This window comes from Sturnus vulgaris, chromosome 11 (genome assembly GCF_052056855.1).
Source record: "Sturnus vulgaris isolate bStuVul1 chromosome 11, bStuVul1.hap1, whole genome shotgun sequence".
NCBI lineage: Eukaryota > Metazoa > Chordata > Aves > Passeriformes > Sturnidae > Sturnus > Sturnus vulgaris.
The window spans coordinates 12,753,279-12,771,677 of NC_142253.1; the positions used below are offsets into that span (position 1 = coordinate 12,753,279).

General features: G+C 36.4%; 1 protein-coding gene across 17 annotated transcripts in view; it reads left to right on the plus strand.

The window, feature by feature from the left end:
• ERC2 (ELKS/RAB6-interacting/CAST family member 2) overlaps nt 1-18,399 on the plus strand; it is a 407,597-nt gene that overhangs the window by 201,587 nt on the left and 187,611 nt on the right. For all 17 annotated transcript variants that reach the window (XR_015806058.1, XR_015806060.1, XR_015806062.1 and 14 more), the window contains one exon: nt 5,844-6,004. Coding sequence is in view for 1 of the 17 variants with exons in the window: in XM_088171529.1 (XP_088027655.1) it covers nt 5,844-6,004 (161 nt within the window). In the remaining 16 variants the exon portion in view is untranslated. The remainder of the gene's footprint in view (nt 1-5,843; nt 6,005-18,399) is intronic.

An 18,399-nucleotide genomic window follows, 5' to 3' on the forward strand; every position in this document is an offset into this window, starting at 1 on the left:
GCAGAAGAAGCATCATTTTTGTTTGTATTTGAGAATAGCTTTTGTTTTCACCTATGTAGGAACATGACCCTAAAGCACAGAGTTACTGTTATTTAGATCATAATTTTGTTTTATTTAATAATAAAAAAAGAAGTGTGTTGATTTTAGTTGTTGGTTTGGCTTTTTAAACTGATAGTTATTCTATTTAAGTGATTGTGACCAGTATTTTCTGAAATTAATTATGTTTTTCAGCTATAGGTGAAATCACTGTATTAGTTGGAAAACCAAATCACAGATAATGAATCCAAGAATGATAATGTTGTGGTCCTATATTTTATTGAATTACCCAGGCTTAGAATAAGATGATCAATGTTCTAAGTGCCAGTACCAGAAAAGTGAACCACTTGAATACAAGTTCCCAGAACTTGCAAAATCTTAAATTAACTTAATAAAGACCACAGCATTAGTAATCATTTCACTTAGGATATATATTTTTTTAGCTATGGGAATCCACTAAATTCCATAATAGTACTATGTAGAGATAGACATATGTCTCTGTTATAACACTGCTTAAATAAATTGACATGACTGGTAACCACCATGTGACAGCCAGCAAGGAAATACTGAGGAAACCCCAGAACCTTCTCTCCCTGCCAGTGGCCCTGCAGGTCTGGATGGGAAATATTTGCCCTCCCTGTGCCATGTCTCTTCTTCATCTGAACGAAACAAAACCTCATAGATTCTTAACGTAACTCTTAGCAGGAGGATAAAAATACTTCAAATCCCACTTTTGGTAATGAAGTAATCTCATTGAGGTTTTTGCTGTCAAATCCTGCAGCATGGCATGCCATTTGATAATTGTGTTGTTGTGTTCCTAGGGACATGGCCCTTCCCTGGGGACTGGTGCTTTGTGTTGAGCTGCCACTGCATTGCTGGCTGATGTCACTGGGCCCTATGTGTCTACTCTTTTACGAGCTGAAAAACCCACCTGTAATTTATAAATACTGCTTAATATTCTGTCAAATCCTTCACTTATGATGTTTATTTTAAAGCTTTTATGCATTCTAGAGTGTGGTTAACTTTCTCTTCTCTGACAATTTCCAAAGCTGTGAGACACAACATGTGCCTAATTTCTTTGTTTGGGAAGGTTTGGGAGCATCAGCCTCCATAACTGTACTGGTTTTGTTAGACCTGTTTCCTGGGTTTAAGAACTGTGATGGAAATCAGAGGTGAGGAATTTGTCTATGGGTGACAAATGGGAGGGAAGAGAGTAGAGGGGAGGGTGACAAAGTTTATTTCCATGTCTTGGAAAGCTCAGGATGACACTTTGCTATGCCTGTTTGCTTTTGTGAAAAACACCTTTGTAATGAAATCGTTGAGGCAGTTGCAGGCTGGAGAAATTTGCATTAGAAACAGGAAGAAACAGGGTATTTACAAACCATATTGCAGGATAGCACTGGCAATTTTAAAAGCAGTAGGTCCACATGAGTGGAGCTGTCCCTCCTGTCGCTGTACAATTGAATTAGCCAGGAGATCAAGTGTTGCCTGCATGGCCAGCAGCTGCTGCCACAGTATCCTGGCACAGGCAATTGCCAATGCCAAAGGCTGAGGTCTCCAGAGCTGCTAGGTGGATATTTGGTGAGGAAAAATTCTGGCTTTTATCTGTTGTCCCTCATCTCTGTGAATGTGTTTTCTATGCCCTCTTAGTCCAGTGACAGAATAAATTTGTAGGAAAGCCACAAAGAGAAAGTTTGAGGATTATAGTCTTTCCTTTTTTACAATCTCATGCTTAATCTTGGGGGAAAACCCCCGAATATTATTTTTATTAAATTAATCTTCACAGAGCTGGAGATAACTGAAATTTATGTAGTGTGTAACTTGGAATAGAGAAAAAAAGGCATTTCCTTAGGAAATGGAAAAAAAAAGCCCTTTCAAAACAAATGGATGGATTATTACACTGAATGACTTATTATCAAAATGCATCCAGCTTTATTGAATGAATGTAATTGTTTGTTAAACTTTTTAAAAAATGTAATGGTTAATATTTTAATATTAAAGTAAAAGAATCTCTAAATAGATGGATTTCTTTATTTCCTTTTTACTATATAAAATTCATAAATGATCTGTGTGCTAACAAAAAATTAGGCTTTAAAATAAAATAGGTATAAAATTTTTGTGTAGCTACAGGTACTTGAAAAAGTCAGGGAAATCCAAAACTCTTGTATTTATCAGCAGTATTGTTGCCAAAAATGAAGTACCAACCCTTTCAAGGTAGCAGTACTAACCGTACTAACCTTGACTGCTGGAATGTTGCCAGCTCTTTGTCATCCTGCAGAAATATATATTACACTTGAACTGAGAAAACATGCAATTGTCCCTCCCCCTCTTCATTCCCACAAACTGGAGCAGTATTGTGTTAGCCTGAGTTGTACTGAGCCGAATCCAATCTGGAATTAAGAATGCTCCAGGGCATTTTTAATAAACTGTCATTCATTTGAACTCTAACCTCCTCTAATTTGCAGAATCTGGTAGCACAGATGTATTCTTCAGCCACATTCATTTCTTTTCCTTTCCTTATCTTGGTGTGAAACACTGCTGATAGCACTTAAAAATGTGAAGCTGCAGAACAAGTAGAGTTCATTGAAAATAGACTCAAAACTAAGAAACAATTTCTGCAGTTTAGTTTGCTGGGTTTCTGCCACTCTGAAATGTAAACTTAATTCTAGTGCAGATTTTAATAAAATACTCAAAGTGCTAAGGTCAGTTAAGCTCGTTCCGCATGTATGAAAAAAAAAGATTTTATTACAAAATGTGAAGGACAAAATGAGACCATTGTCTTGCAAATGGGAAGAAAACCCAGCTAACAACATATTCAGGGCATAGAATACTCCTGAGCTAAGGGCATTCACTGAGGTCCTCACCACAAACTCTTTTAAAATTTGTATTCCTGGGAATTCAAAACGTGCAGGGTTTGTGATTAGGAGCATTTACAGTGAGGGACAGGGCTGGGAAAAGGGAGCAGCTTCCAGGTGGGAACTGCCCCCAGCACCTCTGCCCCTGCCAGGTGGGGCTGCTGGGCTGGGGCAGGGATTGCCCAAACTCAGAATTTTCATCTATAATACTGCCTTCAGTGGCTAAAGGTAATTTTCCATTGTAACACATCTGCTACAGCTATACAATTAAAATGGTGAGAGGATTGTTTGTGCAACTTCAACAGTCACATGTATACATTTGATAGGAGTTGATTAAAAATAAAAAATCAGTTTCTTGTGCACATGCCTGTCAGTTGAATTCAGTTGTAGGTGTTGGTAGGACAGTTAACTAGGAAAATGTGCAACCACGAACTTGGGTCACATTCAAAAAATGAAGGAAGAACTAGCTGGCAAATACTGTGCTGAAAGTGTAAATGAAAATAACACTTTCAAGTTGACACGTGTTAACGATTTGTGGTTCAGAAAAGTTTTCATATTTAAGTTTTAAAAGTTTTTTTCCCTTCTCTTTTAACTTTGATCTCTTTTGTCTGGTAATGTAAGAGTGTGTTATTAATAGAAATTTACAAATCCACAGCTTTGTTTTCCACAAGTCTTTAATTCCCTTAAATGTTTTGAAATGTAAATTATGTGATATATGTGATAGGAACTTGGGTGAGGGTTCAGTCAATCATCAGCTTGAGTACCAAATTGAGAACATGGAAAGGGAGCACAACGATACTAAAAAATATAGAAGTGCAAGAATTCTGCTTTTTTACATTCTCATTTGCCCAACAAATCTGCAAGTGGGGAGTGTCTTGGTGTTTAAAGATACTCTCTCAAACCTGGAGTCTATATGAATTAATGACTTTTCGGTTCTGATCCTTACTACAGTTTCCATTAAGATATGTTTTCTGGAATTAAGTGATAGAGTGGGTGCTCAGCAGAAACTAGATGCAGTTTTTAAAAGGTATAATGAAAACCCTATGAAATAACCCAGAAAACAGTTAGAAATATCATAAGTTTTAGTAGTTGTGTCTTGTCACTGTTGAAGACAGCATGGGCTTATGTTCTTGCACTAAAGCAGAAGATGAAGTCCCTGGTGTTATATTAGAAATTGACTCTGTTTTTAAAGAAATATGATCTGACTCTTTCCTTCTGGCCCATTAATTCTTTTTTTCATGGGATTTAAGTGCAAATCCAGCTTCTTTATTTCTTCATTTCCCTCAAGTATATGTTCTCTTTGCTGCTTCTACTAAGAACATTGACTAGACAGTCATTTTACAAAGGTGTCCCAGTCATCATCTTCATGGTTTCCTCAGTGGAATCTTGTATCTGCAGAGACTCATGAGTTGCACTCCCTGCTATTTCATTGATATCACCATTACACTGCTTTCCCTTTCTGAATGGAAGGTTGAACATCAGTAATTTCAATACTATTGGTAATTCTGACCTGCATTCGTGAACTACAGCTTCTTATGCACTGCAGGGTATCAGACACATTCTAGTATTTCATTGATCTTGTTAGAGTCTTCATGTGGATGGAGTGGAAGGAGTTATTGGCAAACAGGCTGTGAGTCCTCACTATAATTCCTGACAACTCTATTATTTATTTGTATTATTTATTGAGCTTTTTATATAGAACATTGGAATTGAACAAAAATGTGGCTTATAAGCACTGATTGGCTGCTAGGAGGCTTTAGAGAACAACAGTTAAGCATGGGCTTGGGAGAAGTAGCCACACTGATGATATGAACACTGAGGAATTTGGTCAGACTTCAATTCACAGCAAAAGTGAACTCCTTTCAATGCTTTGCATAACATGGATGAATGGAATATATCCTCTTTCCCTTTTTATTGTATTTCATTTAGAAGCTTTCTAGTTTATGAAACAAAAATATTTGGACAAAGGAGGGGAGAAAGAATATAGGAGAAGGAAATAGAATATTCATTATTCAAATAATTGTCTCACAAAAAATAAAATCTATCTCACTTTTTGTGAACTGTATGATTTGAAGAGGGAGAAATCCCACTGGCATGCTGGTTGATGGAGGCCACTCACATAAAATGATTCACCCCACAAGTAAAACTTCTGCTGCCAGACAGGTGTCATTGTATAGTCTCCATTCTTCAGTGTGTACTTTGAATTTCTCCATGCTGAGGAAAGAGTGGGATCACTATAACTTTCCTACACTTCCTGCTTCAGAGATTCTCACAGTTATCAGGAGGAAAATAACTTGATTTTTATTAGAGCAGTTACCTTTAAAGTTCAGGATGATTGAATAATGTGATTAGAAGGGACCACTATAGGCAATGCACTATAAATCCCTACCCAAAGCAGGAATAACTTCAAAGTTGGATCAGATTTTCCAGGTTTCATTCAATCAAAATCCTCAAGGAGTGGAGAGTTTAAAATTTCCTGGGTAACTTGTTTTGCAAAGGTGTGCATTTTTTATAAAAAATGTTGGCTTTTCATGAACACTTTTATATTTAAAACATGCATCTATAGCTGCATTTAAAATTTCTGAAATTACTTCTATGATGAGTTACCACCACCCTAAATTTCAATAATACAAATGGTGCAGGACATATTTATAAATGGGTATCTCTATGTGGCAATGGCCCAGGTTAATTAGGTTTCTGGTGATCTGTGTTCTATTTCGTATAATTATTGTTTATTACTAATGGATTCATGGAAATTTTCAGGTTGTTTTTTTTTTTTTGTTTTGAAGCACCACTGTTAGTTTTTATAACAATTATCATAGGAAGAGATTTGAACAGCCATTTACAGAAAATAATTCCTTTAGTTTGTTTTTTTTTCCCCTCTTATATTTACATGGATTTAATATTTTCTTGCTGTAAAGAATATGGAGTTTAAAATGTCCTCTCTCTTAGGTAGAAGAGCTGATGAATGCACTGGAAAAAACTAGACAAGAATTAGATTCTACCAAAGCCCGTCTTGCCTCGACACAGCAGTCTTTGGCTGAAAAAGAAGCACATCTGGCTAACCTGAGAATAGAGCGAAGGAAACAGCTTGAAGAAATTCTAGAAATGAAGTAAGTACCTTGATTTCTCTAATTTCTAGGAAAAAAGAAAATTCTTTTGCTGTAGGAGAAAGTTTTGATGGGTTTCTTTTGGTGTTATTTTAAATGTTTTCTCTGCATATGTTTAACTCTGAATTAAAGGACTTCTAATACTTAAAAGGACCTAAATTCCTTTAAAAGCATGGAAGTGCAAAAGTCTTCATTTTAGAAGTACTCAACATTTATTGTAAGTTGTCCTTTGCAAATAAAAGTATCAGCACTATATAACTTCTAAGAGAAGCTGAGAATGTAAAGCCCCATCTCTCAGTGGGAATGCAGGGCTGGAATCTCTGCCAGTGTCACATTCAAGGGAAGGGAGTCATTAAATTTCTGTTAATGGTGCAAAGTTTATTACTTCGATTTGGTTAAAAACACCCCCAAACTAACAAAGTTTGCATACACTTTATCACTGTGTATATGTGTTCAGAATGAAAAAGGAAGAGAGTGGTATTAGAGGTGAAAGACTCAGTAGCAAAGATCCTAGTTAGGAATAGTGTGGAATTTAAAATGAGATACAAACATATAGAGTGTTTTTCAGTATAAATTTTAAAACTAAAATAATAGAATTAGCAACTTGGTCCAGTGGAAGGTGCTCCTCCCATGGCAGGGATATGGGAAGTAGATGATCTTCAGGGTCCCTTCAAATCCAAACCATATGATTCTGTTCATAAATGTATTTTAGAAACAATTCAGATATTTCATTACAGTAATGTAATTTTTTGCAATTGCTCACTGAAATAAGTGAAGCAAACTTTATAAAACTGCTGCATTATAACAGAATATACTTGATATTGTTTTTAAAAAATGAACAAGATATTCTCACAAACAGATTTTAGATATTAGCTAGGACCTGGACATTTACAGACAGAATAATGATAATTCTTTTCGTAAAATATAATAAAACGTTGTGTCATCTCTGGCATTTTAAGGTAATTTATTAGTTGGAAACATTGGCCATAATTTCTATTTATCGTTTTAAAAATTCAATATTGAGTGATTACAGATTTTTGCTACGAATTTCCAGTTAAATAGGCATGAAGTGTGTGTTTAAGAACATTCTTGATGATTTCCTATGCTTATATTATGTTCAAGTTCCAACCATAACTCTGCATTCTAGGCCCATCTGGCTGTCATTGCCAAGATCCATCTTAATTTACTGGCCACAATCAGCTGTCAGTTTTAGATAATTTCTTCAATTGTCAATTTTTGTTCCCATATAAATTCTGTTATTTATGGAAGTTTAGAATAAAAATGGGTAGCAGCCTGGTCTTGTTCATATCTGGTTGCTTTTTTTGAACTGGAAACAAGATAAGTACTCATTAAATGAAAGTTAGTTTGATAAAACCAACTCTTTCTTCACTTGATGCCAATTTGTGAAAAAATGTTTATTTTAAAGTATTTGAAAGTGTAAGTTTGAAGAAGGAGCTGCATTTGCATGTTAATTTCTGAATATGTAATTTTTTTTGGAGTGTCTATTAAAAATATCACTATATTAGTTCTGGAGGAAATATTTTTGTTATGGTCATATTATTTTAGCAGTGCACACATAACTCATACTGACATTAATGGAAGTTATGCATACATGTTAACAGTAAAATGCAGCATGTGTTCAAATCCATCATTTTGTCTAATTGTCTTGTTGCTTTGTGCTCTTTCTATCTGTAAGCATAAAACAAAAATCAATGCACTTTTTATTTTTTAGTAAGTGATACTTCAAAAAAATCTCCATTGCATGGTGTGACAGAAGCCATGGTAATGCTATTTTAAAAATGTATTTATCATCCATAGAAATATTTCAGTTGGCCTGAACTTTAAATATGGTAGTTAGAAATATATCCTGAGAGTGCTTTTTCCAGACATTGTTTTTGTTTTCTGAGAGTCCACAAGTAGGAGCACAACCTCCTGAGAATTTCACAAGGCTTGCCTAGAAAAGCTTATTCATTTTGTAACATGAAGAGCTTGAGGGTAGGAGAAGTTTCAGCACTGTGATGTGGTGGAGATTTGTCAGATGTTTCACAAATGCCATATTTGTTCAGCATACTTTCATGACCACAATGCTTTCATACAGATCTCCTTTCCTATGTGGTGGTTCCTTCCAAAACTCATAAACCTGCTTGTAACAAAATTAGGTAGCTGTATAGATAGATGAATGAGTATTTATATAATATTAAAATTGCCTTATATATATATGTATGGGAAATAAATGCTGCCCTCATGGAAAGTGGGTTTTGCTCCATGGGACAGATCATCTTTTTAGAAATGGTCAAAATTATTTTCCCTTTGGAAGATATAAAGTTTGACCTGGAGAGCCAAAAGTCATAAAAGAAAGTCTAAATGGCATGTGGTGGAAAAGATATAAAAATGATTGTCACTCTTTTTGTTAAGTTTATAGAAATGATTGTCACTCTTTTTTTAAGTTCAAGTTTTAAAGTATATGCATTTTATCTTCAACTGCAACCTCTAAAGTTAAAAAGGAAACACAAAACTCCAAAACCCAAGGTCCTCCCGAATTTTGTTATCAAAATTTAGTGTTTTTTTGGTTGAAAATCTTTAAGTTAACTTTCTGTGATGTTTGCTCTACTTATTGTTTAAATAAAAGGTTAGAAAATATTTCATGGTGGTTTTGCATTAATTTGATGATCTTTCAGTGACTTAGTTACATGTGGCAAACACTGCTCTTAATGAGTGGCCATGTGATTAATCCCCCAAAAGACTGAACTTCATGTTTTGACCTGAAGATCTGGCAAGTCTTAATTTTTGAGATTTAGTTGTTAATTACTGAGTGTTTCCTCTGTTAACTCAGCATACTCAATGCTCTGAAGGTTTCAGAATTCTTGCCAAGAGTTTGAAAGGCAATTTCCTTGCCTTTAATAGAGTTCATGCCATCACCTGTGGGTATTGCTAAATCAGTTTTGTTGTAATTGACTGTGCCCTGAAATTCACTGCAAATTTCCAGAAGAAAATATATTTTCCCTTATGTGAAATAAATCAGATGATTAGTAATGAAGCATTAAAGATCCCGTAAGAAAAACCCAGCTACTAGTTATTTTATTCAGTAACAAAAATAGAACATTACCGTGCTCTCCAAAAAATATATTTTAAATTTGATTTTGCAGTAAACCATCTTACAGTGTTTGTAAGAAAGTTTGTTTAAGTACGGTCCTTTGTTTAAGTACAGTCACCATTTTTTCACTGAAAATACTAAAAGAATATTGCTTATCTTTGTTATTCAGTAGATTTATTCATTCAACAGCACCTGTGATCAGTCAGGGATGAAAAATATTTGTGAGAAGAAGGGAATAAAATGTTTTTTTCCATCAAGCATTTAGTCCCAGCAGTGCCACTCTGTGCAGAAGTGCTGAACACGCAGTGCCCTTTGAAGCCTTGGCCAGTGGCCCAGCTGCTCTGCCAGCCCAGGAGGGGACACTTGGATTTGCCACTAGATGCCAGTCTTGGGTGCAAACCATGGCTGGAGTCTGAGCAGCCGCAGGGGGTGGGCAGGAGGCTTGTCCTGCTGGCAGGAGAATGTGCTTTGTCCCCTGTCTGTCACCTGCTCTGACTGCCCTCCTGCCTAGGAGAGCAAAGCTCCCGGCATGGAAAAGCATACCAATGGCTTCCAGTGGACTTTGCAGGATATTGCAGGGATGAAGAGGGTCTTTCAATGGATTCTGGAAGTCAGGGGTCACAGCCTAAGGGAAGGACTGTGTAAAATGTAGAACTAAAGAGTCAGAATTTGTACAGGAGTAAAAATGCTTTATGAAGTACTAGTGGCAGAAGTATAAGAAAGTTTACCATTCATCTGGTTTTCTGCAGACATACCCCTTTTTTCCATCTATAAATTTTACTGGAGTAGAAGTTGGGGATTTCACATCTGTGTAGCAGCTCAGCAGGAGTTTCAGCTCTGACAAGAGCTGTTGGATGTGCAGAGAATCTATCTAGATGTGTTTCCAGCACCCGGACAAATCAGCTCATGTCCCTGCCTTACATTATCCTATTACAATTTCCATCCATCACCATCTGAAACTGACACCTAGGGAGGGAACTCAACATGTTTGCCTTTATTTATGTCCTAATTGCTCAACCCTAAGAGGTTCTGACACCCACAGGAGAGTGGTTTCTTCCACATGGCTGTGGATATGGCAATAGTGAAAATGTTTCTGAAATCTCTGTGTGAGTAGTAAATCCAGTGCATCTGGAATGTTTCAGAGTAATTATATATGCAATTCACCTGTTCAGGGCAAGCACAGGCCAGAGGCATGACACAGGAAAATTCCTGATGAAATTGCAGGGACTCTACTTGCATGTAGTCATGAAGTTAATTTCCCTTTTTTTGGTTCTTCCATAGAGCATGAAGGAGGAGGAAAGGAATATAGCAAGGTAGGAGAAATTGGCAAAGTGATTGAGGGTTGGAACTGCTCTTTGAAACGTGTGGAACTCACTTAAAACCACTTAAAAGGGTGGTTTCCCTACAGACCCAGCTGCTTTCTGTGTTACAGCCAGGCAGAGCTTTCCCTGCACCCATCTTTCCCAAAAGGAAAGCAGGAAGGGAGATAATCCAGTCTGTTCCCTCCGCTGGAACCTGAGGTGTCTCACTGAAAGGTGTTGGCAAGGGTGCTTAGTTTTATGCTTCTTTTTAAATGCTGCTATATTCTAAAAACAGCCAGTACCTTCCTTGGAATAATTCTAGTTCTATTGAATGAGCAGTAGTGGATACATCACAATAAATGAGTCTCTTTGAAGTTTAAGCAAATACAAAAAGAGTTCTTATATTATTAATATAGAAAGAAGAATATTTTTTTCTACGTTTCCAGCTGTATTTCAGTTTATATTTGGAGAAGGATATCTGTGATAATTTCTCTAATCTGAAATATTTAACATGTCTTTACTTGATAGTTTAGATAACAGAATGTGTATAAATAGTGTATAAATAGCTTTAAAAAATCATTTTCAGGAAGACATTTACTATTTTTTTATAATTTTATTAGAAAGATTATTTTGACTTGTTTCAGCTGTGGCAATGTATGCTATAAACATGTTCAGATAGCAAGTTGATTGTCTCAAAAATTATACCATTTCAAATGCAGAACACTAGACTGTTTTTTAGTAACCTGTGGACTGCTTCAATTTAATTGTAGGATTCATGCTGAGAGTGTAGAGAGTCATATCCCAAGTTAAATACAAACAAAACAGCAGGATGTTGATACAACTGTGACTTCCATAGGAAGTAGTTAGAATGGTAATGTGCTCTCCTAACTTGGGTGGAAAGTCTCTTGTGACTGTTTTTGCCCCACAGACCTGTAACACAGCATGCCTTGACTAACATTTTTGACACCAACTTGCAAACACCATAAAGATTAGAGAAGGCCAAATGAAGGCTTTGTTCTCTGGAACAGAAGCTTTCTTAACTAAAATGAAAAGATGTTTTTCTTTTGTAAACAAAGAAGGGGCTCTAAGCAATAAAATGTTTCTCTCTGTGAGAATAGAATGAGTGAGCTGTTAACTTGTCAGTGCTTCTCTTAAAGACATATGAGTGTCACCAAGTTCCTACTTACTTGAGAATCTCCTATGTTCAGATTAAAGGATAGTACACTTTTATTTTATTCTATAAGATTCATAATGTTTGAAATTTCATCAGCATGGGAAACAAATTTCTTTTCTTAATTTTATTCTTTTTAAGGTCGTAATTTAGTTTCAAAATAGGTTGTCACCTACTATTGAAAGTTAGTAAGATCAGTTTAGGATTTCTACAAACTGTGAGATAGGAGGCTGTGTTTTGGCTATTTTTATATCAATATCTAAGTAAAGGAATTTGTGTCCTCTCCCACTGTTTCTTGTCCCCTTTAGACAGTGGGAGAGGGCAGTAGTAACCTTTTCTAAGTGTTTCCAGGGAGACAATGCCTTTGTTATGGAAAGGTAGCAGTGCTTATATCACAAAGGCATTGTCTGAAGGCAAACCAGTTGAAATGTATTCCAGACAATGCATATTATGGTTATAATAATTAACATACTTTTCTGAGCTAGAAAACAAGTCTGGCTTGTTTACTTCATTTCAGAAGAATTTTTTCTCTAATTTTACAAGTGATCTTTCAGGTTTCTTTGATCCACATGATTTGAGGCACCTGCCAGGCAGAAGGAGAATTTGGTGGCCATTCCCAGTTTATATCCTAGGAGTGCACTTTGATTTCCAGTTTTGTTGCCATTGTTCTTTACCCATTCTGGTACCTTGCCTCATTAGGAAAATTACAGTCAGTGCTCCAGCAAACATTTTATGTTGGAAATTCTACAATACTTTTCAGGGATTTAGTGCTTTCTTCAGATTCTGAATGGTAAAGAGATCAAGGGGATCCTGCAGCTGCTTTATGAGAGAGATACTTAAAAGACTTCTGACTCTGGGGAGGGCAAGGCAAGGGGAGGATATGTTTGAAGTTTGAAGAAGCAGAAAGGAAGGCATAAACTCGGTAGAGTTTGGCCAGATCTCCCAGCATGAGGAGTATCAGGCACTTGCTGAAGTTAATCAGTGGTCGATTGGAAGGGGAGAAGTGCTGCTTTGTGGAGTGCTTGGTTGGTGACCTTCTGGAACTTGCTTCCACAGAGAAATCAGCTGATTTCAAAAAGGGTTAAATTGTTAGACAACAGCTGGCTCTTTATGGATTTCTTTATACTCTTTGGCTATTGTTCTTGACCTGTGTTCCTAAAGTTTATTTTCTATCTGCAGTATCAGCTCTTCCCTCCCACATTGCTCACTTTCACTGAAACACAAATACTGCTGATTTCTAACTCCTTTTTAATGTGTTTTGTTTGTTTGTTTGTTTTTTGTGGGCTTTTTGTTTGTTTTTTGTTTTTGTTTCTGTTTTTTTTTAAGATCTGGTTATATTAAGCCCACTAATAGAATATGGAAAAATCAATGGCCATACTTTGAATGGCCTTTTGTCTTCTGTTGCTGTATCGTGTATAAGTGGATTTACAAGATGATGTGACAAAATGATTGGCTTAAAGTGCAGGTTATAAGTGAGATATGACAGTTACATGACATTCTCTAGTGATTTAACCACTTAGAAGACAGGCAGGATTAACAGTGTTTCAGGTTTACAGGTGTTTCAAACTGATTGAAGGATGTGGAGATGCAGAGTATTCTAGACTTTTGTAATGTGAATGAAAATTTGAAGAAACAATTGAAGTTGAAAATCATTACCTTTACTCCTCCATTATTTCCTTTTAAATCAATCTCTTTAAATTAAAATGCTTTTCTGTTTTTATGTATAAGTATGTTAGGGATTAAAATTTTCTAAGGAAGCTTGTTATTTTTTATATGAATTTAAATTACTGAGCAGTTTAGCAATCTTAACTTCTAGATAAAGAAGAAAAAGTGAATATGCTATCTACTAAGTATTAAACAATGTTTGTCTGGTTTCTATTGCACAACTTCTTTATTTGCAATGCTAGGAAATATAAGGAATAGAAAAGATCGTACCCTGCAATTAGTTAGTGATCTTGACAAAGCTCTATAGACTTTGTTTTAAACTTACCTTAAAAATGCTTTTCTTAGGTAAAAAATTAATGATGGTAAAAATGATTAGATAGGATGGCATTCATTTTGAAGTTCAGCCAGCATGGGAATGTAGAGGCCTCCACCTCTGATAATACACTCCAAAGAGCAAACGGCTCCGAAGGAAGGAGTAGGAGGCTGAGAGCAAAAAAAAAAAAAAAAGAAAAAGTTAGGCTTCTGTTTCATGGATTTTTTTAAAGCTGACTGAATTACGCCCTTGTCTACTGAAACCCTCTTAGTGTAATTCCCATTGGCCTCCGTGACACCTAGGGCAGCACTGATCAACTGCAGGCTCCATATTCCTAACCTCGGCCAGCTCAATATGATTCTAGCAGATGTTTCTGCATTTTAAACCTCAAAATATGACGGGTCAGGGTTTTTTCTTTTGTTTTGTTTTGTTTTTTCCTTTTTCAAGTGGCAAATCTTGCATACTTGAGATGCAGACCATGCAATTCTATGATAGGAATTATGAGCTGAAGGTGTCCCCAGTGGGATAATGCTGAACTTAATGTAAACTCAGATCTTTGAAGATGGAGGACCAAAGAAATTTTAAAAGTTTGGATCATTTTAACTAAACTGGTGGATTATTCTTTAATATTGTATAAAAATACAAAATATAAAATGTGCTTAGAAATGCATGTTTTCTCTTAGAAGGAAAAGGCCTTTTAAAGTCAGGGCAGAGTCAGAAGCAATCAAACAGGAGCAGTTCTCTTAGCAGCAGAAGGGAAAGGTTTGATTAGCTTTCTCTGCCTTCCCATTGCTCCCCATGCTCCCAGCAAAACAAGTGCTTCTCTCTGTGCTGTGGAAAACCACCTGTAAATTCCCATTCCTTAGTTCTCTCGTGTAGTAAGGTGCAAGGTGTGCTGGAAATTTTGTGCTCTCTTGTCCAAGAGGCTTCACTGATGGTTCTCTAATGTGTCTCCTCTTGTGCTTTGTGAGGTGTGAGCTCACAGGGCAGCCCTTCTGCCTGTAAGGCCATAAGTAACATTTACTCTTTTATTTAACTTATGTAGTGACACCTGTAAAAATTTATCCTTCTAGAGGTCTGTACCTCTATCTTGAAATGAGTAAAAAAAATTTGCTTTTTGGAGGAGGAGACACTTGTGGTGGTGTTTGTGCCCTCCCACTGAACCGTGTCTGGATTACTGACTGTGACCCTGACACGACTGATCCATCCCCTTTATTAATACAGTGCCAGGTATAATGGGTTCCCATCCATCTTAACTGTAATAAACAAGATAGTAATTAAAGCATGCATGACATTATGACTGTCAATGATATCTGAACAATGTGAATACGGAAACATTGCAGCAAAAAGAGAATTCTTCAAATAGGATTGGTAAAATCCACAGCACACAAATGACACAGCACACAAATATGCTAAAGCACAACCTTTTCAAGGACCAGCACCTCTATTTTCAATGCTGTGTTGTTATTTAGCAGAGACTAACAGATCATGAATTATAAGATATCAGTGGAAATCAGGATGAGCTCATCTCAATTTTCTCTGACTGTGAACAAAGCTGGCTAAGTCCACACTGTTGTGCAGTCTACCAAGGTGTCTCAGCAAAGAAAACCCCTATTTAAGAAAGTACATTATAGAAGCCTGTGCTGTTTTGTTCAGCATAAACATCACCTTAAAAGGACACCTTGGATTGCTTCCTTAGGGTGAAATGACTTCAACTGAACAAACTTTTTCAAGATGAAACAAAAGCTGGGTGACAGTGCAAACTTACACAGAATATCTTTAATGAAAGATTTTGTGGTTGTTGGTTAAGAGAAATGTTACTTTTGTAGAGAAGCTTGCATAATTTTACTAGAAGTACTGTGCTTATTGTGTTACATTTTAGTACTATAAGTTTTTTGGGGGGATGCAAGTGAAAGGTTTGATTTTTTTTTTTCCCTCATATTTAATAATGATTTTCTCAAAACCCATCCAGTTTCAGTTTTGTAAATGTGCAGATACTGAAGGGGAAACAGTGATTTATTGGCTTAGATTAGAAATGTAAAACACTTTTTTGTGGTTAAACTCTTCCCAGTTTCTAACCACTCCTACCTCAAACATGTAGTTTATCATTGTTGCATTCAGCTCTGACCAAAATTAGGCCACACAGGACTCTGATGATGACCATATTGCTAAAATCATTCTAGTTATGATGGATTATTCTTTTCTGCTTCCCAACAAACTTCTTGCATAGTTTGAAAATCAACTTCCATGATGAGAATTCATCTTCTAGGTGTGAGGGTGAAACGTAGATTCATCTAACATTAAACATTAGACATTAAAATGTGCTGCTTTGTTCCTTTGGTTTCCAACTTCCTTGCCTTTATTATGGTTAGGGAACAGAGAGAGGTGCTGAGTAGAAAGTGTCAGAGGAAGGGGTTTTTGTGTGAGGGGACTTTGTCACCTGTCTGCATGTTATGGCAAACTGTGTCCCAGAGGCTGGTTAAGTGCAGCTGATAGGGAGAGCTTTTAAACTAAAAGGAACATTTACCCCCACTGTAAAAGCCCCCAGATACAGAATTCTGTCATTCTGTTAACTTGTGAATATTTTTTTATGAGCTGGACAACTTCATGCAGCTCTTGCATGACTACCTTGAGAAGTTTCTGTGTGGTCAGTAAACAAAAGTTAAGCAGTCGATGTCTGTGAGGTTTAGAGCAGGAGCTGGTGTTGGGACTAGTGTGAAATTCGGTAGCCAAAAGCAGGGATGATTACATAACACCTAAAGAGCAGAAGCCCAAGAAGCAGGGTAGGTCATCATCTAACATCCAGCAACCTGATACCCTCTTAGCTGAGTGGAAAATGCTCTGACATTCAGGAGCTTAAAAGAAAAGACTTTTCACCTAATGAAAAATATTTAAACTTGCAGCAGGCATGAAAGAAACTTGACTGCTTTCCAGTTTTGTTTTGGGTGCCCATTACCCTCTGTGCCCACCTGGATTATTTTGTCAACAACTGGCAGAAAACTGCTAAAATGAAATCAGAGTTCCTGGTTCTTGTGTCTGTGCATCCCACCCAGGTCCCCCTGCTCTTATAAAAGTACTACAAGGATCCAATCAGGAAGGAAATTTACGTAGAGGATCTTCACAATTCTGTTAAGAAATAGAATTTATAATCTTTTCTCTCAGAATAATCTCCCTGCAACACTTCAATACTGTGATGTTTTGTTTAGTCTAATGTATGGTTTTTTTGGTAGTATCTCGTCTAAAAATGAATCTAATTAACAGATGAGTTTAGGAAATCCCTCTTGTAATTTAGCAACTAAATGAATAGGGGATATCAGTGTCTGACAACCAAGTTCCACTTAAGGCTAATGTAACTATTACCTCATTAGTACAAGTTACCACTTTTCAAATAAAACCTTTATTGAATTTAAATATGTATTCGATGAAGGACTAGCTGAACTTATGTGAAATTTGCCTTGTGGAATTATGCTGCCTTTATTGATACTGACTAGCTTTATAAATGTTTATCTTAATTATGTTTTATTGTGATTAAAAAAAGATTGCAGATACTCTGCCATTTTTGTAAAGTGAGCTGTTGGAGCTTTTTTTGCTCAAGAGGAGGGAAGGGTATGGAGAATAGTCCAGCTCCAGAGAGGAGGCCCCTCACAGGCCATATGAATCCACTTACATGTAAATTGCTTGTCTATATGAATTAAGGTGAAGGTTATGAAAGAACTGCATTTCTATGTTTATTGTAGGATTTTTGACAGTCTCTTTCCTCTTTCAAGTAAATTTGGCTTAAGTCCACAGTCAGTACAGTTTTAAGTAAACTCCTCTTTTGTTACATTAACAGGGTTATAACATCACTGAGGCAGATTTCCAGCTGCATGAATTGAGGCCTGAGCATGCAGACTGAGGGATAATTAAAACCTTAGGGTGAGCGAGTTAAACTACCAGCTAAAATTGGATAAAAGGCTAATTGTCCATAGCAACATAGTGCATGTTTCTAAATATCTGTGAAATAAAGATAAATACTCGTGGTCTTTTTTAAATGCTCAGATTCAGATTATATTTTAGGGCATAACAAAAATCAAGAGAAAGTAAATAGAGGGCAAAAGAATTATTCCTAGATATTGTTTTATTTTAGTTATTAATTGAAAAACAGACTCCTTTTGAAGACTTCAGTGATTTTCTGACTTTCTTTACAGTTCAGGAAGCATTTTTGTGTAGGAAGTATGAGCCTCACTATGTGATACAGTATATCAGAACGGACTGGCCGGTGCTTTGTCAAAATTTGTCATATCTCTCTTTCCTTCCTCCTTTTTTTCATTATTGAGAGTGGAGTTACATACCTTTGGTGACCCTCAAGAAGATGACATAGAGTCAGGCAAGATGATACATTACCACAAAGTTAAAAAAACAGAATGGGTTGTAATGGCAGCTTGTACTGAACTAAATGAATTGTGAAGGCCCATTTGTTATTCATTAGGAGAAGCAGAGCAGATACTGTTCTGCCTTCATAGGGAGCCTTTAAACTTAAGGTCATTTTACACTAGTACCCTTGTGGCATGGACAGCATTTAATACATTTTTAACAGCTTTTACATTTCCATGGTTTGCAGCAGTGCTTGTTGAATCATTTCTCTAATGAAGGTGTTTTAGAGTAGTTTAGAGTTACTTTGGGGGAAAAACAGGGGAAAAAAAGAAATAATTGAGTTGATGAAGTGACTTTATATACTAAAAAGCTAAGCAGGCAGAATGCATTGCTCTGAAGTAATGAATGCTGATTCCCCCTGCTACAGAAGTACAGCCCTGGGGAACTGTGCTTTTTTGTTGTTGTTGATTTTGTTTGGAGAGGGCTGTTTTTTAAAATGAA